Source organism: Symphalangus syndactylus, chromosome 12 (assembly GCF_028878055.3).
Source record: "Symphalangus syndactylus isolate Jambi chromosome 12, NHGRI_mSymSyn1-v2.1_pri, whole genome shotgun sequence".
Classification (NCBI taxonomy): domain Eukaryota; kingdom Metazoa; phylum Chordata; class Mammalia; order Primates; family Hylobatidae; genus Symphalangus; species Symphalangus syndactylus.
Window position 1 is genome coordinate 85400728 of NC_072441.2, and position 26996 is coordinate 85427723.

The 26996-nt window shown below is 43.3% G+C and overlaps 1 protein-coding gene across 14 annotated transcripts in view; it reads right to left on the reverse strand.

Annotated features, from left to right (window-relative positions):
* Positions 1-26996, reverse strand: part of ARHGEF11 (Rho guanine nucleotide exchange factor 11) — a 111970-nt gene that overhangs the window by 28159 nt on the left and 56815 nt on the right. For 7 of the 14 annotated variants that reach the window (XR_010117601.1, XR_010117602.1, XM_063626934.1 and 4 more), the window contains exons 2-14: positions 25114-25146; positions 23494-23585; positions 21751-21849; positions 17843-17892; positions 16623-16680; positions 15603-15781; positions 14371-14442; positions 9203-9322; positions 7506-7551; positions 6791-6867; positions 5504-5641; positions 706-780; positions 391-492 (exon numbers count right to left, since the gene is read on the reverse strand). Coding sequence is in view for 12 of the 14 variants with exons in the window: in XM_063626934.1 (XP_063483004.1) it covers positions 391-492; positions 706-780; positions 5504-5641; positions 6791-6867; positions 7506-7551; positions 9203-9322; positions 14371-14442; positions 15603-15781; positions 16623-16680; positions 17843-17892; positions 21751-21849; positions 23494-23585; positions 25114-25146 (1141 nt within the window). In the remaining 2 variants the exon portion in view is untranslated. Of the gene's footprint in view, positions 1-390; positions 493-705; positions 781-5503; positions 5642-6790; positions 6868-7505; positions 7552-9202; positions 9323-14370; positions 14443-15602; positions 15782-16622; positions 16681-17842; positions 17893-21750; positions 21850-23493; positions 23589-25113; positions 25147-26996 lie in introns of those variants that run through there. The other 7 variants (XM_063626931.1, XM_063626932.1, XM_063626933.1 and 4 more) reach the window with 4 other exon arrangements.

The window sequence follows — 26996 nt, forward strand, 5'->3', positions numbered from 1 at the left end:
GAGCTTGCAGTGAGCTGAGATCACGCCACTGCACTCCAGCCTGGGCGACAGTGCGAGACTCCGTCTCAAAAAAAAAAAAAAAAAAAAAAAAAAACTCTAGGAAGAGTAGCTTCTCCAAGACAACTTTTTCTGAAATGATCAAGAATGAGTTTTCCTGGCCTTGCTCTCTTGCTCCTCCCTAGGCAGCTGATGTAGTTAGTTAGCTGCGTCATACAGTAAAAAATCGCCTCTCCATAGGTTTCATCTTCTTGGCTATTTTGTCTGTCCTTGAAGTGCCTGACTGTGCCCATGAAACTGACTTGTAACAGCCAGGGAGCAGAAACAGAGGCTAGAGGTCCTCTCTGACCAGTACCAGCAGGCACTCAATCAAGACGGATGCTTCTGACTTACCAGTGGACTGGGGTCCGCCTGAGAGAAGATGTAACGTAGAAAAACCCCCAGGTGAGCTGGCCGAGACTTCAGTTTCTCCAGATCCTGGAATATGATGTCGCTCTGGAAGGCAGAAGAATGAGCATGGTGGGAGGCTGGGCACAGCAGCACAGCGGGTTCCAGCTTAGCTCTCATGTGATTCCCCGTCCTGGGTTCATAACAGGAGGCTCCCTGCCTCAAGTTCCCTTCACAGCTGATGCTAGTCAAACTGCTTCTAGTCAAGAGCAGCTTGTATGACAAAAAAATGATGAAAGGAGAAAACTAGGAAACCGTTACCTCGTTGTTGAAATAATCCGGGTCATAGTCTTCCTCTGGGCCAATAATTAAAGGCTTTGGGCTTTGATCTACACCCTGGGGGAGAGAGTCAAGTTGTAGAGATGAGAGGTTATAGAGGACAGAGGATTCAACCACCTCAGTGAAGTTTGTTTAGTTGCAGCACAGCACTCACAAAGCCACCCGGGTCTGGTGAACGTTGGCATCTCATTCCCGCCCCCAAATCAGAGCACAGATGAAATGATTTCCACTTGCAGGAAGTCAACTGCTTCTGGGTGGGGCAGGGCAGATTCAGAGCAGCCTGGTCACATGACATATGAAGATGGGAAGTAGGAGAAAATGCTCTCTTCCTGTTTGCAAAAGATCTGGGGTGGGACTGTCAGTCAACAAAATAAGAGCCTATAGCTCCTGCTGGACTGCTGGGTTGGGGGCTCTGTTTTCCTTAACAGACTAAACAGCCACCTCTACCCCAAACACACATCCTCCATACCTAGTGTCTACCACAGTCCTACTGAACAGTTATTCTGTGCCTAGTAAGCACTGGTGGCTAAATAATGATCAGAGAGCCTACTAGTAGATCTCTGCCTCTCTGAACAAATGGAGATGCGGCTGATCTTTCACTTTTTTTTTTTTTTTTTTTTTTTTGAGACGGAGTCTTTCTCTGTCCCCCAGGCTGGAGTGCAGTGGCGCGATCTCGGCTCACCACAACCTCCACCTCCTGGGTTCACGCCATTCTCCTGCCTCAGCCTCCCAAGTAGCTGGGACTACAGGCGCCCGCCAACACGCCCAGCTAATTTTTTGTATTTTTAGTAGAGACGGGGTTTCACCGTGCTAGCCAAGATGGTCTCGATCTCCTGACCTCGTGATCCGCCCGCCTCGGCCTCCCAAAGTGCTGGGATTACAGGCTTGAGCCACCGCGCCCGGCCGCAGCTGATCCTTCTCTAACACCATTTGCATTATTTCGCTTGCTCGCTCAAGAATCTGTGGTAGATCCCCATTACCTGTCTAAAATCCAAATTTCTTAGTCTGGCTTTTCTTTCTTTCTCCCTTATGCTAATTTAAATAAAAACCTAATCCTAATGGACATGCCATGGATTAGGTATGATGAGAGAGACTTCATATTGCATAAACTTCTCAGATGCTTCACTGAACAAATTTTTCTCCTAAAGGTTCCTTGAGCTTTCAAAGCTTTTCTACTAACTCTATTTCTCACTCAATTTGATCTTTTTCATTTCCAGTGATTCCCCAACAAGGTCTCTGCTTCTGGAACCCACTCAGCTTACATGTGCCTACTTTAACACAGACCTATGATACCCTCCTAACCCACTTTCTTAAGGGGCTTTTCCTGACAGTTCCTCTCTGATGCTCCTCACCCCTTTTTTGTTTTCCTGGATATTTATGGTCTCTATGCCCAGAATGACTGAGTCACAGAACATGAGCGGCCCAGAGGGTATCTCAGAAACTAGAGTCTAACACTCATTTATAATTGAAAAAAGTGAGGCCCAAACAGATTGACTGGCGTGCTCAAAGCTGCAGAATCAGGCCTGATGTGCTGTATTTGTATTTCCCAGACACATCCTGAGTATCCTCCTCTCTGAAACACCCTACTCTCTGAACCTCTTGGGGTCTGAGAGCCCCAGGAGGTGGTGGGTGAGCACTTGTGGCTCTACTGAGCTCTCTGGTGAAACCTGAAAAGCACTAAGTTTTTGCTTGTTTATGGGGAGGATTTTTTAAAAAAAGTCTTTAGAAATACGTATTCTTTCTGATTACAAAAGTAGAATATGCTTACTATTAAAAAGATCAAACGTTATAGAACGACATAACAGAAAGTGAGAGTTCCTTATGCATCCATTTCCCTGCTGCTGACAGTTTTATGGAAAGTATAGGTTTTCTTCCTATGCTGTTATTAACATTTATTACTATTAAGAAACTGGAATTATACTCTATTTGCTCTTAACACTTGAAAATAGCAACATAAATAGTTTTCAGAAGATGAAAAAATTTCAGAAGGAAAACAAGGGCTCCAACACTACTGACCCCACACCTGCTTTTATGAGCCACCTGAAGGAAAGCCTTTCCTAGAACAGGATAGACGCCTGAACCCCTTAGCAACCTGAACTTGGTCCTTTAGTTCTACAAGGACAGGGGTATAGAGAGGGCAATGAAAGAGAGGCTAGGATAGGAAAGAGCTCTGTGTTGGGGCCCAGGAGAACTAAATTCTAGTTCTGACCCTGCCAGTAACAAGGTTAACCCTTAAACATTCCCTTAGACCACACGAAGATTCTAATGGCCAACTTTTTTCCTGATTGTGAGAATTACTTGAGATATTTTGGTAAAGATCTGGCACAGCAGCTGGTACACTAGGCATTTTAATACCTGTCAGATCCCTTTCCCCACCTTTCCCCTCCACATTGTAAGAATAACCAAATTTTATACAATGGGTAAAACTAGAGTATCATATGTTGTCATCTTTTTTAAATTCTATTTTTTGTGAATTTGGCAGCCCAACCAGAACAGGTTCAGAGAGGCTTGCTCACATGTATTCTTCTTTTGCACAGCAGCTCTTGATTAGAATTTTCTTTTGATGCCTGCATAACTCTAGATGTATAAAAAAAATATGTTCACTTAGGCCACGATCCTCTTTTCTACAGATCACACTGTGAAACTTCAGCTTCAAGAAACTTAAGAGCTCTGTGTCCTGGATAAATCCTCCCCTAAGATGCCACTCAGAAGACAATTTTGATTACTCCCATTCACTCATTCATTCACTACACATTATGAAGGTGGCTACTATGTGCCAGGTGCCTACAGAGATAAAGCATATAAAGTTGAGGTAAGCCACATAGGGAAGTAACAGCAGAGGAATAAATGCTCTAAGAGAAAAAAGATGCTGCTTGGAACCTTGAACTCCAAGGTGAGAGGACAAGTTTACTAAAATCACAACACCACCAAAGAGAGCTCAGTGAGTAGGATTATCGTTTGCTCTGTTTTCTTGTACCATTTCTCCCCCTTTATCCAAATTACTTTAGAGACCCCATCTTCTGAAGACCTCCTCCTGGACTCAGTGATTAATAGGCTCCCAGAGTCAAAAGAACTCCAGAAAGTAGCTTTTGAACTTTCTGTTGACCATGACTTCTAATAAATATGTTTTCACTGCAACTCAGCACACATATATGTAATTAAAACAGAAGTTTCACAAAATACTTTTATTACATGTGATGAATTCTGATATTTTCTTTTCCATGCTATTAGATTCTATTTCATTAAAACAGATGCTGCTCATGACCTTCAATACTGATATCATGACTCACCAAAAGATGACAACCCACAGTTTGAAAATATCACCTGTATAACTCCTGACACCAGTGTTTTCCAGCATGGGAAGTGGAACTCAAAATGATTTTAAGTGAGATGATTTTTGTTGAGGGTCAAAATGATTTTAGGTGATATCTGGACATGGCATTAAATAATACTGGCTCATATTGTAAGAAAGTTAGTTTCTTTTCAGTTCTCATTCCATCCTTTTGATTAACCCAGGAAAAATTTCAGCCTGGTGCCTGCATAGCTTTAATACCTTTAACCAAGGCAGAATTGGCCTCAAGCTTAATTAAAGCCTTTGACAAGCAACAGAATTGATCTAGAGTTTATTTTTCAGGTTGTTTTAAATTTTGTCTCTACTTTTTGAGTAAGTTACATCACGTAGTTTAAAATTAAAAGGACACAAAGGGGTAAAGATAATAAAAAGTCTCCCATCCACTTCGTCCTCAAGCCACCTAATTCCCCTCCTCAGAGGCAATAACCATCAGTTTCTTAAACATTCATCCAGAGATGTCTTAATAAAGAGGCTCCTTTTCCTCTTTTTAATATAAATGGCAGCTTTCTTCTACACTGTTCTATATCTTTCTAGGTAGAATTTAACAAACTTGGTTCTAAACTTACATTTAGTGTTACATTTACTCTGCATTTATAGTGTATCGTGATGCTGGTTTTAATTTAAGGTAATGACAGATTTCCTTAAGATGAATTTAAGTTTAAAGAACTTAAACTTGGCTTAAAGAAAAATATTAAGTAACATTATACAGGTATAACGCTGAGTATTTAGATGTCTAACAACGTCTGAACATTGTTAGACACAGTTAACGGTGTCTGAAAAACAACAGGCAATTCTCTGGCTCTCAAGTCCATTCCATTGCCAGACAGCCCAGCTTCTTTGCAAACTGTTTGCATTAAGTCAAAACCTGTCTTCCTGAAGTCTCTCCTGGATCTAGCTCTACCCTTGAGAGCAGGGCCTTTCATATAAGGTTTTGCAGAACCTTAGGGCTCCATGGAAGTACCCTTGAGGGAAGGGGGAGGTTGATCAGTAAAGGTCCTAGGGGAGCTAAGTTTTTTTTTTTTTTCTTTTCTATGTTAGGGTTCCAAATAATAAGATTTTGTTCGAGAAAAGGATTTTGCTAAGGAATGGGGAAAGTGAAAATTAGTATCCTGGAGAAACACTGCCTAAACCTATTTCCTATTCTGTATAGACAGAAAGACCAGCTATCCGCTCCTTAGCTGTTACTCCCTACAGATGCATTCACCCACTCTCCACATAGAAATGGAGCTAGCCTTATTTTCGTATCTCTATTTATGCCATGTTCTCTTTCTTTACTATTTGCTCTCTATGTAAGTGACTGTCTCCAAGTTTGGGTTGCTGAAGCAGGAGTTTAGTCTGATGATCCAAGACCATGTATTGGTAACACCCATGCCTCCAAATCTCACTTCTGAGAAAAGGAAAACTGCAGGATGGCTCCAGATCACTCACCTGGTCACCGGTTGAGGGGACTGCTGCATCCGAGCCCTGCCGCCTGTGGTGCTGGGCCACCCTGGCCATGATCACAGGGGAGGTTCGAGGACTGTCTAGCCCAGGGTCTGACAGTACTGAGTTCCGATTCATCAATGACTAGGGAAACAAAGAATTCTGTGAGAAGGAACCTTGTCTGGAAGACCCTCAAGGCTCAGCTCATTTGGTGTTGGTGGTGATAACCATACTTATAACATCAGCTGAGAGAAGTGCAGTACTTGCTCTGTGCCCGGCATTATACTAAGCCCTTCATTACATATTATCTCATTCGATTTACACAGTAGCCCTTTGAGGTAGATATTATTATTCATCCCATTTTCACACAATGAGACTCTAAGAGGTTATGAGGCTTGCTAAGTCAGAGAGCTAGTCATGAGGTGTATCCTGGACTTAACCCAGGCAGCCTCAACTCACAGCACACACTCTTCATCACCAACTCTGTGGCCTTCCAGATAATGTCAACTGTAGATTCTTTAGGATCCCTGTCCCACTCCACTTTCTTGGTGACTTTCCCACATACCGATCCTTTCACATATATTTCATCATTTTCCCATGGACAGGGCAGTAAGAAAATAAAATTCTAATTGTTATCTAAAATTAGGTTTTTAACATGTTTTCAACCACATATTCACATATTTAATTACTCTGGCCACAAATATTTTGCTAACTTCATTACTACTTCTTCCACTCATTCTTACTTTTGTATTGCAGTTCATAGTTTACATGTGCAAACTGAAACACCTGGAAGAGATAACCTTTGAGGTCAAAACCTGAAATTCTTTTAGTCATTCCAGAAAAGACAAGCTATTTGAGAAGAAAAAGATCCACAGCAAAAAAAGACTACCACTTCTGAATAGGTTGGGTTCACTGTATTAATCTAAGGTGATGTTATTCCTGGACAGGTGGAAATGTGTTTTTGGTCAAGTCACTGTTTTAGATTATTTCGTCTCTGCTCCCTCACTCTCAAAGGCTTGCCACAGTTAATGCCATGGCCGCCCTCTCCACCCTACTCTTTATATAACAGAGTTGACCATGATAAAATGAAAGCCAGATTTGATAATCTTGCATGTTGGATGCATCTGAAATTTCTGCTTTGGAACCCAGAGCACAGTGACTACATCCTTGGAACTAGAACGATGGAAGAGGCACACAAAGGCCTCAGCGCAGCTGGTAGGCAGCAGAACCTTGGGGCAAGGGAAGGGACCCCGAATGCACATCCTGAATGAGCCTTGCCCTGCTGGGACTCACCTCACTGAGGGAAGGAAAGCGTTCTGTCCCAGAGTCCAAGCCACTGTCCCCCTCCTGGGAATCCAGAGAGAGCCGGCCTGAGAAGAAAATAGTTTCTATAATACAGAAGGAGCTGTGGCCTAGGGGAAAGAGAGCCTTTATTCTGGGCACCTGTGTGCAGGGCAGGAAGGGGGAGCTGCCATCTTTTCTTTCACCAGCTTCCCTTCAGCTCTCTCATCCCATGACCCCTAGACTCGGACACTTCCCAGCACACCTCCCCTCTGCTCTCATCACATCTAGCTTTCACCTGTCTCTGCACCTGGGCACAGGCCATGTCACCTCCTGAAATAAGACCCCATAACTCTCTCTCACAACTAGTTTTGCCCCTCAACTCCTTCCCAACCCTCTTCTGGTCACCACCCATTTCTTCTTACAACAAATATTTGCTGAATTCCTTAGTGCCAGGAGCTGTCAGGCAAGCTGCTGTCTGGACCATACTCATTCTGATATCTTACTAGCCCTTATCTATCCCAGCTATTGGCTATACACTCAATTCTACTGCCTAAGTTGTATCCAGCTTCCCTGTGTATTTATACTGCTTTCTCCCATTATTCCATTTCTCAGAGGGCAGGCACTATATGTTTCTTTCCTGGAATCTGCCCCATGGGGAGGGTAAACAGATAAGAAACACGGACTAGAGATATGCCAGAGAAAAAAGGGGTGATGGGGGACTTACCTTCTGATGGTCTCTGGCTGGTGTCACCATACAGTGGAAGTATGTCCTGCAACAGAAAGGCCCACAGGGTGGGCAAATTCTGTGAGCCTCTCCCCCTACGGTTTCCTTCCACCAATCAGTGCCTTATTTGCTTACAATTAGTGGCCTCTTCCGCTTCATTGCCTCAAAAATTCCTAGCTAGAAGAGATACTGCTTCATTTGTACAGTTTGAGGATGACAATGATCCCTAATGGTGGAAAGGGAGCTTTACTATTACTGAAATTCTAAAAGCTAGCTTTATCCAATCACCCTGGACCTCAAAGCATCTATTGCCTTATTTGGATACAAGAAAGAACTTCTTAACCATCAAGAAGTATAAAAAAAGACTCAAGCAGGTGACCGAGGGAAGATATAAAAGGTTTACCTTTGAAGATCTTTGAGGAGGATGGACAGGCATTGGCCTGAGACTTACTGAGCTAGTGGGATGTGAAGGAAGCGATGTTGATAGTGCTTTGCTGTTTACAAAGCACTTTTCTATGTCACATTTAATCTTTCAATGGCTCTGGCTTAGGCATGTTACTCTCATGTTATGAATGAGGAAACAGAAGCTCAGAGATCTTAAGTAACTTGCCCAAGATACACAGCAGGTCAACCCTAAGGCCAGGATTGGAGCTCAGACCTTCAGATTCCAAGCTTAGTTTCTCAGACTCATCACCTCATAGCACAACCAACAGTGCAGTGGCAGCAGCAAACATGTACAGCCCCTGTGTCAAAGGCATGCTTTAAGTCTGACAACACTGTGATCTCCATTTTATAAATGAGGAAGCTAAGGCTCCTATGGATTAATTAACTTGCCCAACAGTCTTTAAGCTGATGAGAAGTGATGCTGGATTTGAATCCAGATGGTCTAAGTCCACAACCTGAGCTCCTACCTATCAACCATGTAATATGAGAAGTCCTTCAGAAAATGAAGCAGTTTAAATGTATTTGCCTGTGTTTCCCAAACTTTTTTGATCTGAATATCCTAAAAGCAAAAGTAGATCATCTTTAAATAATTCCTGTTGGCTTTGGCAAATGCTATTCTTGGAGACCTTAAAGTTTCTGGGAGTTACTTCTTATTTACCCCAAGAATTAAGGCCTGATGGAGAGCAGTAAGACACTAATAGCAAAGTCCCTGAAGAGAATAGATAAAGAATCATCTACTCTCTGGAGTTTTCCATAAAGTGTGGTTATCTGCTGATACAGATCCATCCCAACAGACTGGGGGTCTTTTATGTAGTCTGACTTTAAAAAGTACTTGTATTTCTTTGAGAAGACTCATTCTTGAGGATAGGTGGTGGGAAAGGGTACCAGATGAAATACTGGGTAAAACCAGTATGGAAATATACATACATCCACTATGAGGAACTACCCAGAAGGGAAGGATAATTCAGAGACTAACACTGACAATCTGTTTATTTCGTATTTCTTTCTTTCCATAGCCTATGTTGTTGGAGGGCAAGAAATAGGCTTTTTCTTTTTATGGTATCCCAAGTGTCACTACATTGCTCAGCCTCTTTGGTGCTGACCTTGGTTTCTTTGTAAAATACTAAACACTTACTAGTTCAGCCTTGAGGTCCTGGCATAACCCAAGAAGCCTTCTGTCCTTGCTTTTTCCCTCACTCTACCCCCAGTTTCACTGCATGTGCCCTTACTAGAGCTGTGCCTACATCACTCACCACTAAGCCACCAGTCTCCTGCTGGATCTTCAGCTGTAACTGAGTGACTCGCCGCCGGGCACCTTCGATCTGCTCTTCCAGTAGGCTGGCGGGGTTCCGGCTATAGACCTCACAGATACGCTAGGGATGGGTGAGGAGGAGAAGGGGGAGGGGAAAAGGCAGAGGGGTGGTTAGTAGAGAATGGATGACTCACCAGTGGGGAGAATAGGCAGTTATCCCAAAACAAAGAGGAGAGAGAAGAGGTCTCTGCCTCCAAGGGGATGCGCGGTATTTCAACATCATTTAGGATCAGAAAAAGATGTAAGTGATGAGAAAAAGAACACAGGAGACAACCACAGAATGAAGACAAACACAAAGGCCTGTCCTAATCTGAGCCATTCTTCAAGGTCTGCCTTAAGTCCCACATCCCAAATGAGGCCTTCTTCAGCTACCACTCAAGTATGAAATATTTAAGTGACTGTCCAGAACAGAACATAAAAAAAGTGCTAAAGAGGGAACTTACACACAATGGAACCACAAGAAATGAGAGGAAGCAGTGTCGACTACAACAGCCAACGTCTCTGCCAGTCCCATCCTCAGGAAGCTCCTGGAGAGCAGGTACCATCCTAGCCACTTATCTAGCACTCCTCAGGGCACACAGCAGGGGACAGCACAGGGGAGGAGGGCTTCACAGTTAGGGACACCTGGCTTTGACTTCTGGCACCTCCACTTACTAGCTGTATAGACTTGGGCAAGCTTGAATACATCCTCATTGATAAAATGGAGATGACAATACCCGCCTCATGGGACGGGTGTAATAGTGGATTGAGATTACGTATATGAAGTGCTTAGCAGAATGTCTAGTGCAAAGTCAGATACCTGAATACATGGCAGCTATTAACATTTCATTACAAAAGGAGATGCTCCATAAAGCTTGTTGGTAAATAAAGACATTGGGTTCACATATTATCTAGGCTCATCTGGGGCTTCACTACTACCTGACAACCATTTTACAAATTCCCCATACTTAATATTTCATCTTCTCCATGCCCATCAAACCCCAATCCTTCCCTGGCCTTGGCAGATAATACCATCTGGTAAAAACCTTCCCAACTGTACTCCATTTCAAAACATCTTCAGCCATCTTTTTTTCCTGGCTCAGAAGAAAAACTATGTCTAAATATTTCAAGAAATTAAACCCTCTGACTGCTTTGGGCTCTTCTTGGGCACTGTTCACATATCTTTGAAGTCTCCTTTTTCCAATGGCTCCTTCTCTCCATCCTACAAAATGTTCAAGTTTCCTGATTTAAAACAAAAACAAACCACCACAACAAAACTCTTTCAATCATTTCTGATGATTCTTCAAGCCACTGCCCCATTTGTTTCCCCTTCTTTTCACAGCCATTTTTTTTTCTTTTTTTGTAAAGCGATATGAGCCTGTGGTTTTCTGATTTTATTTATTTATTTAAATAGACACAGGGGCTTGCTATGTTGCCCAGGGGTCTTGAACTCTTGGCCTCATGTGATCCTCTACTTTGGCCTCCCCAAGTGCTGGGATTACAGGCGTGAGCCACCATGCCCAGCCCACAGCCGAATGTTTCAAAACATTAGTCTACAACTAGGGCCCTGCACTTCTTTGCTTCTAGTCGCTCATCGACATATACAATCTAGTTTCCTCCCGTTACTGCACAGGCTACTCTTTCAAAAATCAAATGTAATAGCAAGTGATGTGACATTAGAGGTTGGTGCCATGTGCTGTAGAAGCACCTATGTCCCAAAATTCCATCCTCAGCTCTCTCCTCTCTGTACTGGTGTTCTGGGTGATCTCTTTCAGTCATCCAGTCCCCAGTTACACTAGTATACCCAAAGCTGACCTTCATTTCCTTCCCCTAAGCTCTGCTCCTCTCCTCTATCTCACTCTGTCACTGGTATCACCTGATCTACCCAGACACACAAACTTGGAGCCATCTTTTATTCTTTCTTCTCCTTCACCAATGGATAAGTTCTACTGATTAGCCCTCTGACAAGTCTCCCATTGCTATCCTCTCCTTTTTGCTCTTACTCCTGCTGTTCTTCTTAAATCTGTCATTATTGCTTATCTACTGCAATAGCCCCCTCGATGGTTTCCTTACATTTAACACACTTCTCCAAAGAACACTGGTTTGAAAATGTGATCAGTCCCCCACTCAAAGTTCTTTGATTAATTCCCACAGACTTCAAAACAAATTCCAAGCTCCTCATGGTATTCATGGCCAATAACACCTTCCAGTCACAAGACTCACTGCATTTTTTCTTTTTCTTTTGAGACAGGGTCTTGCTCTGTCACTCAGGCTGGAGTGCAGTGGTGCAATTATAGCTTTGCAGCCTCAAACTCCTGGGCTTAAATGGTCCTCCTACCTCAGCCTCCTAAGTAACTAGGACTGCAGGCATGCACCACTATGTCTGGCTAGTTTTTAAAATTTTTTTAGAGACATGGTCTCACTATGCTGCCCAGGCTGGTGTTGAACTTGTAGGCTCAAGTAATCTTCCCACTTTGGCTTCCTAAAGTGCTGGGATTACAGGCACGAGCCACCAATTCTGGTCCCACTGCCATTTTCAATGTTCTATTAACAGCAGACTGAACCCAACTCAAGCATCACCTCATGAAGCCTTCTGATTATTGCATAAATAATTATGCTTTGTTTTGGGCTTCAAGAGCATTAAAATTTTTTAAAAATTGCTATTGAACTATAATTCATATGACATAAACATCACGATTTTAAAGTGTACAACTCAATGGTCTCTAGTATATTCACAGAGTTGTGCAGCCACTCCCACTATCTAATTCCAGCACATTTCCATAACTCCAAAAAGAAAGCTGGTACCTGTAAGCAATCACTCCCAATTTCCCCTTCCTTCACCCTCTGGCAACCACTGATCTACTTTCTGTTCATGAATCTGCATATTTCGGACACTCCATGTAAGTGGAATAATACGACCTGCAGATTTTTGTGTCTGGCTTCTTTCACCTGGCATACTGTTTTCAGGGTTCTTCCATGTTGTAGCATTTATTAGTACTTCTTTCTTTTTTATGGCTGAGTAAAATCCCATTGTATGAACAGACTATATTTTGCTTATCTATTCATCAGCGGATGAACATTTGGGTTGTTTCTACTTTCTGGCTATTATTAATAATGCTGGTATGAATGTTCACGTACAAGTTTTTGTGTGAACCTATGTTCTCAATTCTCTTGGATATATACCTGGGAGTGGAACTGCTGGGTCATATAGTATTGCTGTGTTTCATGTTCGGAAGAACTGTCAAACTGTTTTCCAGAGTGCTTGCACTATTTTACATTCCCACCATCAATGGCGGAATAGATTAGCATAGTGAATATGCAGACAAAACATAAACAAGTATTGTTTAGATTTCTCCACATCTCACAACGCTTGTTATTTTCCATTATTTTGGTTATAGCCATCCTAATAGGTGAGAAGCGGTAGGTCATTGTCATTTTGATTAGCATCTTCCTGTGAATAACAATGCTGGGCATCTTCCCATGCTTAATGGCCATTTGTATGTCTGTCTTCTTTAGAGACTATCTATTCAAATCCTTTGCAAGTTTTTAAAGTGGGTTGTCTTTTTATTGTTGAGCTTTTAAGAGTCCTTTATATATTCTGGTATTAGACCCTTATCAGATACTTGAATTGTAAATATTTTTCCCCATTTCTTCTATGGGTTGTCTTTACTTTCTTGATAAAATCCTTTGACATATACAAGCTTTAAATTTTGATGAAATCCAACTAACCATTTTTTTTTTTTTTTGGGTTATGCTTTTGGTGTCATATCTAAGAAACCACTGCCCAATCCAAGTTCATGAAGATTTACTCCTACCTAAAATTTTTTCTAGGAGTTTTACAGTTTTTAAGAACAGTTTTGGCTCTTGCATTTAAGTCTTTGTCCGCTTTGAGTTAAATTTTGTTTATTGTGTGAGGTAAGGGTCCAAATTAATTATCTGTATGTAGATATCCAGTTGTCCCAGCACCATTTGTTGAAAATACTATTCTTTCTCCATTGAACTGTCTTGGTACCTTTGTTGAAAATCAATTGACCAGAGATGCATGGGTTAATTTCTAGCATCTGAATTCTATTCCATTGATCTACAGGTCTATCCTTGAACCAGTATCATACTGTCTTGATTACTCTGACATTTGCCAATATATAAATGTTAGTACTTACAATATAGTATATCTTCATTCATTCATCCATATCCTATGGAATCACTAACTCATTAAAGGAGAGGTTTATCTTTGTAACCATTCCAACACCCACCCCTAACATTACCCCCATCTACTGCTTCAACACACACACAGTATCTAGCATATAGCAAGGACTCAGTGCTTGTGAAATAAATACTTGTATTTTCATATCTTTGTGCCTTTGACCTATGCTGTCTTTTCACTGGCATTCCCTCCCTCATCTCTTTTGCCTACTAAAGTACCACTCTTCAAGGCCCCGCTGAAATACTATCCTCTCTGTGAAGCGCTTCCCCATATTTCCCATTATTAATTTTTCTCTTCTTTGTTCTCTTATTGTAAGCTCTTTGTTCCTCCTACTCTCCCTCCTACTGTAATTTGAATTTCCTCCATTAGATTTTAAACATGTTGAGGGCAAGAACCATCTAATCTTTTTTATTTCTATATAGCCTAGAAACTAAAACAATGTTTTATATATGGTGGCACTTACATGGCTGGCTGTAATAGGAATCTGGTTATTCCACTCCAGTAAATTAATCTTCTTACTGTTCTCTGTGCACATCATTTCCTAGGCCTGAAAACTCTCTTTACCCAAGTGCTTCCCAACTCTTTCAGTCTGGCCCAGCACTCACCTACCCATCCCTTTCTTCCCTCTTTTCCTTCCCTTCCTTGGAAATGTCCCAGATAAACTCCGTTGACTTTTTTTTGTGTACATATTCACTATCCTAATCTATTACACATGGAGAATCTTATTCATTTTATTGGTGAAATTCTGCTTTAACAAATTCTACTGGCCAATGACAATTCTTCAGTGGTTCCAGAAGTTTTATTTTTTGAGCTTTTACTGTGATAGGATATTGCCTGTAAATTAAGTTGTGTACATTGGCAGGCTGCTCTGATAAAGTATTATTTCACTCAGGCAATGGCCAGTCTACCCTTGGCAGTGACCTTACCTGTAATTCTTTTTCTTCCTGCCTCAGCATATTCCTGAGGATCTGGGTGGCATGTTTTTGAACTTCGGGATCCTAGAGATGGAAAATATGGCAATATGAGAGTTAGGGACTAACTCAATAGCTTAGCTCTCTTCTATCTGCTGGTTCTTGGGCAAGGAAAGCTATGAGAGTAGAGCCTGGATCATAAGTATGTTTTATTCAGTACCTTGCTGGAATGCAGTAAACACAAAATCTTATTTTGAGTTTATGCCTCAATTTGGCTGTAATCACCTTTGGTATCAAGTTGCTCTCTAAAGTCTCCCAGGACTTGTGGGCTCAGTCTTCATTCCAACTGAAAAATCCTGTTCCCTATACTTGTCTGCATCTTGTCCTCTTTTAACTCTTCACATAGGTGTTTCTTGCTTCTAGAGTTCTCTTTCTACTTGTTTTTTTGTTTGTTTTATTTTTTCTTTGAGATGGGGTCTCACTCTGTCACCCAGGCTGGAGTGCATTGGCACGATCATGGCTCACTGCAACCTCTGCCTCCTGGGCTCAAACAACCCTCCTGCCTCAGGAGGGACCACAGGTGCATGCCTGGGACCACAGGTGCATGCCACCATGTCTGGCTAATTTTTTGTATTTTTGGTAGAGACAGGGTTTTGCCATGTTGCCCAGGTTGGTCTCGAACTCCTGAGCTCAAGTGATCCTCCCACCTTAGCTCCCAAAAGTGCTGGAATTACAGGCGTGAGCCACTGCGCCTGGCCTCTACTTGTTTTTGTCCTTTTCTGGTCCCTCCCTCTACTGAGTGGGCTCTGTATTTTGCACCTCAAAGCAGGCTTTTTTCTCTAGGAAGCCTTTCCCCCACTCCTTGACTTTAGACCAAACCCTGGTTAACACTGACTGGCAACGGTCTTGAACAGATGCATTCTGTCCCTGCCTGAAGTGTACACTCTCTCTCCGATGAGGAGCACTTTTGGACAGCATCCTTAGAGTCTTCTACACATTTAGGAAACACACAATGTTGCTGCGTGATAAAACCTCATATGCATTTGCATGGAAGGAGGACACTAAGGCATGGAACAACTGTTATTGTGCAGCCTTCATTTTTGTTCAACTCTTTCAATGGTCTTTCATATGTCTTTTGGCTTGTCTCTGTTTACCACAGCCCCACTGGATTTAACTTGCTTTCCTCCCCAGTGCAGAGCTTTTCACAGGACATTAGGGTGAGGAAAGAAAGCCAGAGGGATTATTACCTGCAGAGGTTTGGGTCCTGTGATGCGTTGTGGAGGTGGTAGAGGTGGAGGAGGTGGTGGTGAGGGGATCACTGACGTGATTCGGGGAGCTCCTGCTGGGGATGGGTCCTGCTGGAGCCCAGAGATGCCCACGGATGAAGGTGAAGAGCCCAGGAGGGTGAGTGCAACATAGGCACCAGCTAGAGGGAAACAGAGAGAGACCTGCTCCAGGAGTGCTGTTCTGGAGAGATAGTCCAGCTATATAGGAGGGGGCTGTTCTCCCTTGTCCTGTCATTAAACTCATTATTCTGTAGATTAAGTTCTCCTCACTTTTAATGCCTCACCCATTCTCTAACCCCTGCCTTGGGCAAGTACTTGGGCAAGTACTACTTCCTGCCCTTCCTTCCTGCAGAGACCTCAACTAGAATTCCACTCATAAATATCTGGGAACACGTCCCATGGGCTGCCTCAGCAGCCTCGTTTCCCCCTTTATCTCACTAAAGTAAGTAGCCAGTGTCACCCTCCGAGCATACTGCCCACATGGCACAGACCAGGCAGTCAGATTCTAGCCCTTTGCTCTCCCCAAACTTCCCACATTCTTCAATTCTTTCTTCAACATTTGTTGTTTCTATTTGAATATTTGTGCAGACTCAATTGTTGGGCCTTCCTGGCTATAAACAGATTATTGTTGCTTTTCCCTGCCAAATAGAAAACAAATGAGGAAGAATGTCCATGAATGGCAGAGGGAATTGAAAGGTATTTGAGGGAGACCTGGTCTCAGTAGGATATGGTCTAAATAGGTGTGGCAAAGATGAGTGTGGGTAAAAATGAAGATGACTCATGAGAGCCTAGTACTGTCTCCACTTGAAATAATAGGGAATTGTGGCCATTTAAGTGGATCACTCCATGTTAAGATTAAAGATGTGACTTTAGCTGCCTCACATATCTACAAAGGAAACCTCCTGGAATGCCAGGCCTGCCCTTTCCTCCCTCTCGGATCATCTGCTTCCCTACTTTAGTTGTCACCTCTCTCCAACTCACATTTGATCAGCTTTACCACTTCCAGGTGTGAGCTATTGGTCACCATGGTGCCGTTGACCTGTTGGAGGGACAAACAATATTGAGTAATGGTAATGAACAGCTAGGGGATCCTTCTGTAAGTTCAAAATGCCACTTTTTTTTTTTTTTGTTGTTGTTTTTTTTTTTTTTTGAGATGGAGTCTTGCTCTATCGCCCAGGCTGGAGTGCAGTGGCCCATCTCGACTCACTGCAAGCTCCACCTCCTGGGTTCACGCCATTCTCCTGCCTCAGCCTCCTGAGTAGCTGGGACTACAGGCGCCCGTCAACTCGCCCGGCTAATTTTTTGTATTTTTAGTAGAGACGGGGTTTCACCATGTTAGCCAGGATGGTCTCGATCTCCTGACCTTCTGATCCACCCGCCTCGGCCTCCCATGGGGCTGGGATTACAGGCGTGAGCCACTGCACCTGGCCCAAAATGCCGTGTTTTTAGGAAGCCATTTTCCAATGCTCTTTAGCCTCCTCTGGTCACTTGTTTACTCAAGTCACACTATGAATTTGTTCTGTTTGTATCTGCTATTTGTTCTGTCTCTCTAGCTAGCCTATGAGTTTTCAAGGACAAGACCTGTGTCTTCATTCCTTAATTTGTTCATCCATTCACTTATTTTTGGTGTACACTTTCCTAACCATTTGCCTCACACACATGTGAATGTCCACTGACCCAGTGTGCTTCCTCATTACAGAGCACTAAGAAGTCTGCATCTAGGATTTCCTTAATGCACCCCATTATGTTGCCCAGGCTGGTCTTGAACACCATTCTGTCGAAGAAAGGTCTGAACGACCAGGGCAGGTTATAGTAGTTCAGAATGGGCAAGGACCCCAGGTTGGCATTATATGGAGGAAAGAATATCAACCTGAGAATCAAAGTCTTGGATCCTTCACTAGTTACTAACCCTCCCTCTTAATCTTATTTTGGTCATTTGTGAAATGAGAATAAAAAAACTCGTTCTAGAAGCTTCGTTGCTTTAGAGTCAAGAAAGGCCTAAAATGTAGAACATAGTTATCCTCCTCCTCACTCTCTCTCATGCTATACCACTGTGCTCCCTCATATGGTACCACTCCTAACTCAGTGGCTGCCTGGCAGTTGGTATCAAGATGAAAGTGTGCAGGATGGGCCAAGGCCAGGAGTGCCCTGCACATCTATTTCCACTGCTGGGAGTGGGAGTGCGTGTTGGGGTCACTCACTTTGATGATCCGGTCGCCCTCTTTCACACCGGCCTTCATGGCTGCACCTCCTGTAAGGAGAAGGCCTGGTCAGCAGAGCCCAACAACCTCTTCCACTGAAGCTACACCAAGGTCCCTGTCAGATCACCTCTCCTCTGAAATTTCCTCTTATTTCTCTGTGTTAAGTATCTCAAATTCTGGGTGTACTTCCTATTCTACTCCAGTGACACAACTACTTTTAAGCTAGAGTGAACTATATAAGGTCCCATCTCCTGCTCTTCCTTTCACCTAGATAAGATGCCAGACTTCTGATAGCCAGGCCAAGGCAGGAGCGAGGCAGGGCCAGGCTCTGGGAAGAGCACATGTGCTTCACTCGAATGTGTCTGGATATATGTTCCAAGGTCAAATCAGTTATTTTTTATTATCCGGGGGGAAAATGAGTTTACTGTATGAAACATAATTGTTAAAATAATAATTAAGAGAAATTCGGAGAAAAGGATTAAAACAAGAGTTTCCTAAGTCCTGAGAGGTTCATAAAGATATTCTCGGTATTCACATCATTAAAGACAACTGTTTTATTTCTTTTAAAAAAACTGTTTTAAGCCATTTACAGTTTCTCCCCTCCTTTTTTTTTTATAGACAGAGTCTTGCCCTGTAGCCCAAGCTGGAGTGCAGAGGCGTGATCTCAGCTCACTACAGACTGGATCTTCTGGGCTCAAGTGATCCTCCCAACTCAACCCTCCCAAGTAGCTATGGGACTACAGATGCACGCCACCATGCCTGGCTAATTAAAAAAAAAAAAAATTTTGTTTTGTAGAGATGAGGTCTCACTATGTTGCCCAGGCTGGTCTTGAACTCCTGGGCCCAAGTGATCCTCCTGCCTTGGCTTCCCAAAATGCTGGGATTATAGGAGTGAGCCTCCATACTCAGCACAGTTTCTCCCTTTAAAATGGACCAAATTAAGAGCTTCTGATGGTGACTGACTGTGAGGTGCTCAAAAGAACATGCTCTTGACTTTTTCAACTTGTCATTCAACTGGAGGCCACAGTGGTTTTGACCACAATATGGTTTGTTTGTTTGTTTTGAGACAGTGTCTCCCTCTGTCACCCAGGCTGGAGTACGGTGGTGCGATTTTGGCTCACTGCAGCCTTGACCTCTCGGGCTCAAGCGATCCTCCCATCTCAGCCTCCAAAGTAGCTGGGTCTACAGGCATGTGCCAACACATCCGGCTAATTTTTGTATTTTTTGTACAGACAGGGTTTCACCATATTGCCCAGGCTGGTCTTGGAACTCCTGAGCTCAGGCAATCCTCCTGGCTTGGCCTCCCAAAGTGCTGGGATTATAGGCATGTGTCACCTCGCCCAGCCTCACAAGATAGTTTTAAATGACTTATATTCTTAGTTTAATTTACATCCAGGAAGTACAAAAAACACTAAAGCCAAAACAAGTTAATGAGAAGCATAAAAATTACATATTGTACATTTGCCCCAACGTGATCATTAAATCTTTAAGTTGCATTCCTCTGATCAAAACAAAACTCCCACAAAGCCCATCTAAATGTTTCTACTCTAAAAAGAAAAATACAGTGATGACTACATTCCAATTTGGCTTTTCAGTACTGGGACTCAAGACTACCCTCATCTAAAGTGTGCTATTTATGGAAGAGTACTTGCAAATAGCTTGAAACTCCCTCTTATACATTCATTTAGAAACTAATGTTAAAGAGAACAGAAGTATCTTGCCTGAATGTATGAAACACGTGAGGTGACTTCTAATAACTTAGTGTTTTTTTTTTTTTTTTTTTAAAAAACTAAACTCTTCAGAGTTAAGGAACTTGAGCAGAAGTTCTCAGACTTCAGCAAGCATGAGAATCACTGTGGGAATTTTTAAAAAGTGTGTTTCTTGGACCTCTTGCCAGAAAGCAATTCAGTGCTTCCGAGGTCAGCCCCAAGAAAAAGGATTTCAATCATCTTGGGCTTAGGTGATTCTAATACAGGCAGAACACAGACTATACTTTGAGAAACAGTGAATTAAAGAAACCTAATATGTATCTGGAAAAGATAACCGCTGCTTTGTTACTCTTGTGACTTCAATGCCAATCCAAATGAAGTCTCTTTTACTCTCCTCCCCAACACACACATGCACACATGCATGCATGCACACACACACAACTCACACACACACAGACTCTAGAACTCATATTCTCCTTGTAAGCCATCTTTTCCTTCTTTCTTTTCTGGGTCTGACTCTGCTCAGCCTAAGAGAAGGAAGAAGGTAAAGGAGAGCTGAACCTAGACTTCACTGGAGGGGATCCCAAACACATTTTCTGTACCAGATAGACCAGCAGAGGAAAAGTACAAGTTACTGGCAGTTCCACTAACTCTGTCTGACCCTAGTCCAGGAACCCTGAGAAATAAGAGAAGCAAAGAATAAAACTATCTTTTTAGAGCTTCACCCCAGGATATGCAAAACAAACCTACCACTGATACAAGTTTACTCCCAAATATAAGAAGCCATACTTATTTATATCCTTATATGATCCACATACTCATTTTGGTCATAAATTTGAAATTCTCTTTTCATCTTTCCTGTGAACATATCCCATATCTTCCTCCAAAATCAATGCAAGTATATTTTCCCTCTTGCTCTGCACTATCAGGAAACCTGCTCCCAATCCTTTCCTTGTGCTCTTGTCTAAGCCAAGCCTAGGATGCTCCATGTCACCAGCCCAGTGCTACGTACTGCACTGAAGTTCACTACTTTTAGGGACACTTCTTTACCCTTTAAGGACTCTCCCACACCCATCGCCTTTCTTTTTCTTTTTTTTTTTTTTTTTTTTGAGACGGAGTCTCGCTCAGTCACCCAGGCTGAAGTGCAGTGGCATGATCTCGGCTCACTGCAAGCTCCGGCTCCTGGGTTCACGCCATTCTCCTGCCTCAGCCTCCCAAGTAGCTGGGACTACAGGTGACTGCCACCGTGCCTGGCTAATTTCTTTGTATTTTTAGTAGGGACAGGGTTTCACCATGTTAGCCAGGATGGTCTCAATCTCCTGACCTCGTGATCCGCCCGCCTCAGCCTCCCATAGTGCTGAGATTACAGGCGTGAGCCACCATGCCTGGCCACCCATCGCCTGATTGTCTTCCTCAGCCTGGACCACCAACAATGGTTCCACTACCTGGCATATGCTGGAGTTTTGACTGTTCACACCCCTTCTATACACAATTGGTAACTTGATGGATTTGGCTATGATGCCCACCCACTCTTCACGTCCTTCCCACCAAATTTCTATCCTGCTGATTTGCTTTTCATTTCCATCTTTCAAACTACTTCTAAAATCCTGTTTCTTTTAAGAGGGCTTCCCAAATGATCACAAGGAAAATGACTACGCCTCAAATCACCAACTACTCAAACTTTCCAAACACCATTTCCCCTGACATCACATCCAACATATATCATTCATCTGTTGGTAATTTATTATTTAATGTTAACTGTATCAGCAAATGGGCTCTGTAATCATTTGGACCATTGTGCCTGTCTCAGGTTATAAACCTCTGTAGAAAGTGACCATCTGTGCACTTAGCCAGGTAATGTGGAGGTAAATATGAAGAAAGGGGGCCTTTGATTCCTCCATGGAATCTTGTGACCCAGTATGAGGGGCTCCCTTCGATGGCAATCAGACATCTGCCTGATGATGACCTGACAGCTATTTTGCTGGTTTTTCACTTCCCAGCTAGGGAAGCAAGCATGAGGTGCAATCTCTAGAAATTCTGCCTGGGGGCTTAGCATTGAAGAGGCTTCCCCAGGCACCCATGGAGAACCAGTTCTAGAGTAATTCATTTATGCCCCACAGGAAAGTAGAATGGCACTGTCACATACATGGTGGCTTTGCAAGTACTGTCCACCGTGGGCAGGAGGGATGCAGCACTCACCAGGCCGCACAGACTGCACCAGAACAATGCGATCCCCGCTGACTGTGAAGCCAAAGCCATGCTGGTCCTTTTGGATAATGACACAGCGTTGAACGAGACCTGGAAGGCGGACAGAAAGGTTGAGTACGCAGTGTCATTGGGAGGTTAGTGTACACATGCCAAGACTAACCCAGGGAAGCCCCGGTGCCTTTCTTCTTCAAGAAGCCTTTTCACACTAACCAAATTCCCTAGACTATTCCTGTCTAAACACTATCGCAATGACATGCCTCCCTTTGTGGTTGGCAAAATCTATAACTTACTTTGTATTCCAAATAAGAAACTACCCTTCTCTGAGGTGCTAAAATGCTTGTCTCTCATATACATGTCTGTCCCTTTTGGTGTGTCCGGGTGAGACTGGTCAAAGAAGGGGCAGGACCAGGTCTAGCCATCCTCCTGAAGACTAATATTACCGATAAGGAGCCTCCCAGGATTGAAGCCCAAGTGAGCCTAGAAGTTACATGTTAAGTGACATCCAATGAATGCAGCAAGTGGTATACCAATGCTTGTTGATTCTTTTTATAGAGCTGGATAACTCATGCAGGGTGACTTAGGAGTGGTCTCTTGCCAAATCCAGGGAAGGACACATGACAGGAAGAAAAACCTTTTATTTCAGAAATAAAAGGGTTTTCTTCCTGTCATGTATCCTTTAAAAAAATACAGAATTAAAAAACAAAAAGAAACAGAGGTTATGACTACCAAATGTCTCTATCCCTGTGAATGTATACTAGACATTGTACATGTGTATGAGTATGTGTGATTGCATCCTGCAATGATTAAAGCGTGGGTTCTAGAGTTAAAACAGAACTGGTTTCAAGTCCCCAATAAGCTTGCGAACTTGGACATATTTCTTAACCTCTCTGTGCCTCAGCTCTCTCATTTGCAAAATAAAGATAATAAAACCTAGTTTCTACGTTGATGTATGGAGGCAATTTATATAAAATCCATTAACACAATGCCTAGTATACATCATGTGCTTAACATAAACACTAAGTTGCTTTACATTTGGAGAATACAGATCTGTCTGTATCAGTGTACATCTCTGTGTCCATGTGGGTTTTCTTTTGAGACAGAGTCTTGCTCTGTCACCCAGGCTGGAGTACAGTGGTGCGATCTCAACTCACTGCAACCTGTGCCTTCTGGGTTCAAGCAATTCTTCTGCCTCAGCCTCCTGAGTAGCTGGGACTACTGGCACGCACCACCACGCCTGGCTAATTTTTGTGTTTTTAGTAGAGACGGGGTTTCATCATGTTGGCCAGGCTGGTCTCAAACTCCTGACCTCAAGTCATCTGCCTGCCTTGGCCTCCCAAAATGCTGGGATTACAGGCATAAGCCACCATGCCCGGCCATGTGCTTTTTAAAAAAAAAAAAAAAAAAAAGAGATGGAGTATCACTATGTTGCCCGGGCTGGAGTACAGTGGTTATTCATAGATGTGATCCCACTACTGATAAGCATGGGTGTTCTGACCTGCTCCATTTCTGACCTGGGTCAGTTCACCTCTCCTTGGGCAACCTGGTAGTTCCCTGCTCCTGGGAGGTCATTATATTGATGCTGAACTTAGTACAGACACCTGACTGGCATAGCACACTACTGACCAGAGCTCTTGGGCTCAAGTGATCCTCCCACTGGCCTCCCAAGTAGCTGGGAATACAGGCATGTGCCACCATGCCTGGCTGTGTTTGTGTATTAATGCCCAAGGAGGTTACCGGTTGTCTCAGAGGTGTCCGAAGGCTGGCGATGGTGGGAAGGGGACTTGCGCTCAGGTGCAGAATCTCCCAGAGAAGACAGGCTACTTAACCTGGAGAAGGGGTAAGGAAAGCACGTCAATGAGCTCAGCAGGGAGGGATCAGCCTTGTAGTAGATGGAGGCTCTGTCAAAAGGGGCCCTGAGTCTTGGATAATGAGAGACCAACCTACCCACCCTGTAACCCAATCTGGTAGGACATTAGCCATGTGTACACCACTGGTAACACCACCTATCTGGAATCCTGGGCTGGCAGGGCAAGCATGATCCTTTAATACCCAGCAAGATGTGAAGGAAAATAACCCTTCCTGGAGTTAGGCGACAAAGAGACAATAGCAAGAAGGGGATGTGCACACATATACACGCTTGTTGGGTCTTACCAGGCTGCAATGGGGCTGATGGAACAGAACGGAGCAGCAGAGAAAATGAATGCAAGAAAAAGACAGGAAAAAAACAAACAGCCAGTTAGTTTTAGGCGATGATTTGCAAAGGAAGGGGAGACTGGAGGGAAGGACGAGGTGGGTCAAACACATACAGAGGTCTGCATGAGCACAGCATGCGGCTGTAGTGGCGGCAGCAGAGACAAGCTCCCCATTTAGCTTCATCTCTTTGTCCCTCAAAGTTCCACCTCTCCATAACAGTGATCTCCAGGAGGGTAAATGGGCATGTGTACAAGCCCACTGGGTAACTGGCAACTTGCATACTTTCTAGAAAAGACAGTAGAGGAATGGCCCAAGCCTTTGAAAATTCCATTTATCCTTTGGGTACCATGGGAGGACAGGAATCTGGTCTGTTTGGTGGTAGTATTCCAACCCCATATTCAGCTCCATTCCCTCAGCCAGCCTGAGGCATCTTGCCTAATTAGAAACTACTAAAGACCCCAAACCTCCAAGTGGTACACATCACCAAACCAAAGGATTCACTGCTTGATCTCCTCTTCAACTAGGACCCTCATAGGAATAGAAGAAATTTCAATAACTGCTGTGGCACTCCTTTTTGGAAAAGTGTATAAGTTGCAAGTTCCTGAATCAATAGTTGCTGCCCCTCAGAAAGGGGCAATTCCTATCCTACTTATAGCAAATGACTAAGTGAAAGGCTACTCATGGAAGCACTGTGTGTGATGGCAAAACACTGGAAATAATCTAAATATTCACAATGAGTGACTGGTTAAATAAATTACAGTAATATAATGACACAGAACTCAGTCATAAAAAAGAATGAAGAGGCTCTTTATACATGATAGAGAATGATCTCCATGATATGTTACTGAGTGAAATAAACAAAATATAGAATTGGACAGTTTAAAAAAGTGAGTAAAAGAGAGAATTATGTGTTTATACATGTTTAAATATTTATTTACATATCCAAAAATATCTAAAATATCTCTGGAAGAATACAAAACAAACATATAACACAGTTGTCTCTGAGGAGGGAAACTGGGTGGCTGGGGCACAGGAATGGAACTGCAGGCTTTTATTATATTCTTTGGTACTTTTAAAGTTTGAAACCATGTGAGGGTACAAGTAACTTACAAATACAAAGGAGGGGGTCTTCGTTCCCCCTCACAATGGCACCCCTCTTACCTGGACAGGTGAGACTGCTTTTTACTGGCTGATCTTTGGATCAGAGAGAGAAGGACATCAAGGAAGAAGAGAGCGTGGGCCCAGGAGAGAGCGATGCAGGACAGGAGGAAGAAAGAGAAAGAAAAACAAAACACGACATAAACCAGACAAGACACTAGGGATGGTTGGTTCAAAGAAAAACCACAACAGAGCCAAGAGTGACCCAGGGGAGGCACCTGGCCACAAGGTGAGCTTAGTAATAGCCATGAGCTTTCTAACATCCAAATTTACCCATGTCATTTTGCTGCTTAAAACCTTTTAGAACCTCCCCACTGTACTTGGGAGAACAGTCATCTGGCCTCAGCTAGGCCATTCGCCACAGCATCTAACAGGAAGTATAATGCCTGATGCCCGGCGAAGTGCCCTTTGATGTTTTCCACAGCTGCCAGTATCTATCCTTCCTGCAGCTCAAATACCCAACTGAAAATGCTGCTGTTCACTTGTCTGTAAAGCCGTACAGGCAAGGTTGGAAGGTCCATGAAAGCAGAGAGGGTCTTGCTGCTGTGCCCCCAGTGCCTGACACAGTAGGGAGGGGCTCAGTCCTATTCTTGGTCCCTGCTCTTTACTGTCCTCCTTTCACTTGCTATGGTTTCTGGCTTCTGTCTCTGCCTACACTGTTCCTTCCTCCTACATGTTCTGCCTACTTTATTCTCTATGACTGCACAGGGCTATCCACGCTGGGCTTGAACTCCTCCTCCTTCCTACCTAAAGAGAAAGCCCATCTTATCTTGGGACACCTCGGGCCTTCTTGCCTTGTTCTTGACCCCACCAGGAAGCTGGTTTCCTATGCCCATATTAAAGCCTAGAAGGTGCATTTGAACCTGAGAACCTGATTTGGTTTGCATTTGAGCTAAGGCATGGGCAATTCCACATAATCAAAGGCAAATGAACCAAAAGGTCCATGTCCCTGCTGTCAACAACTGTTAGGGGCATGGACAAAGACCATTTCAGCAGTCACCAAAAGTTTCTCTAAAATAAAATCAGAGGCTAGGGCAGGTATGTGGGGGACAAGGAGATGGCAACGTAAGTATACTTGCAACAGATGCAAAAAAATTTTTTTTTTCTGAGAGCTTAAAGGAGAGAAAACTACCACTGAACTGAAGGAGGAAGAAATGCCTATGGAAGGCAGGCCTGGTGGACAGAATCAATGGACAGACTATTGTGTCAGCTGGGTTGTGAGTCTGAGCACATATTTGGGAGAAAGACCTTGGAAGGTTAAAAATCTGAGAAACAAGGAAAGGAGACAGGAGGGTAGTTTGGCCTGAAATGGAGGCTGTCATAGATCGAAAAGACTTTAATGGTGGCCCCTCCCTTTTCCTGATGACATTCTCATCAAAATTTGGCAGCAGAGCTCAGATTCTGCTCAGCCTAAACCTGGGGGTATGGAGGCGGCCCTGAAGAGTGGAGAATTTCCCCCCAAATTTGTACTCTAAATGGCACCACTGAGACAGATTTTCTGACCCAACTTCTCAGTTATCCCCCACTGCCAGTCAAAGAAACCTGTAGGTTTTTTATAATCATTTTCCAGAGTCGCTCCTTTCTTTACATAATCATTGACACTCATCCTTTGAAGCCACAGGTCTAGTGCCTCATGCCTGGATTACTGAAAAAAAACCTCTTTTCCACTCTCCAGTCCATCCAGCAGTCCACCACCACAGACTAACTTACTCAAATGCTACTCCCTCAGGCCCTCTCATCATGAACTTATCATTTCTCTCCTTATTATCTACACAATCAGATGTGCCTCCAATAACCTGGTACTAAAGGACTTTCATCCTGTGGACCCAAACGTCTTTTCAAATTCATCTGATTACTTGCCTATTACCTACCTCTATTGGATCCTA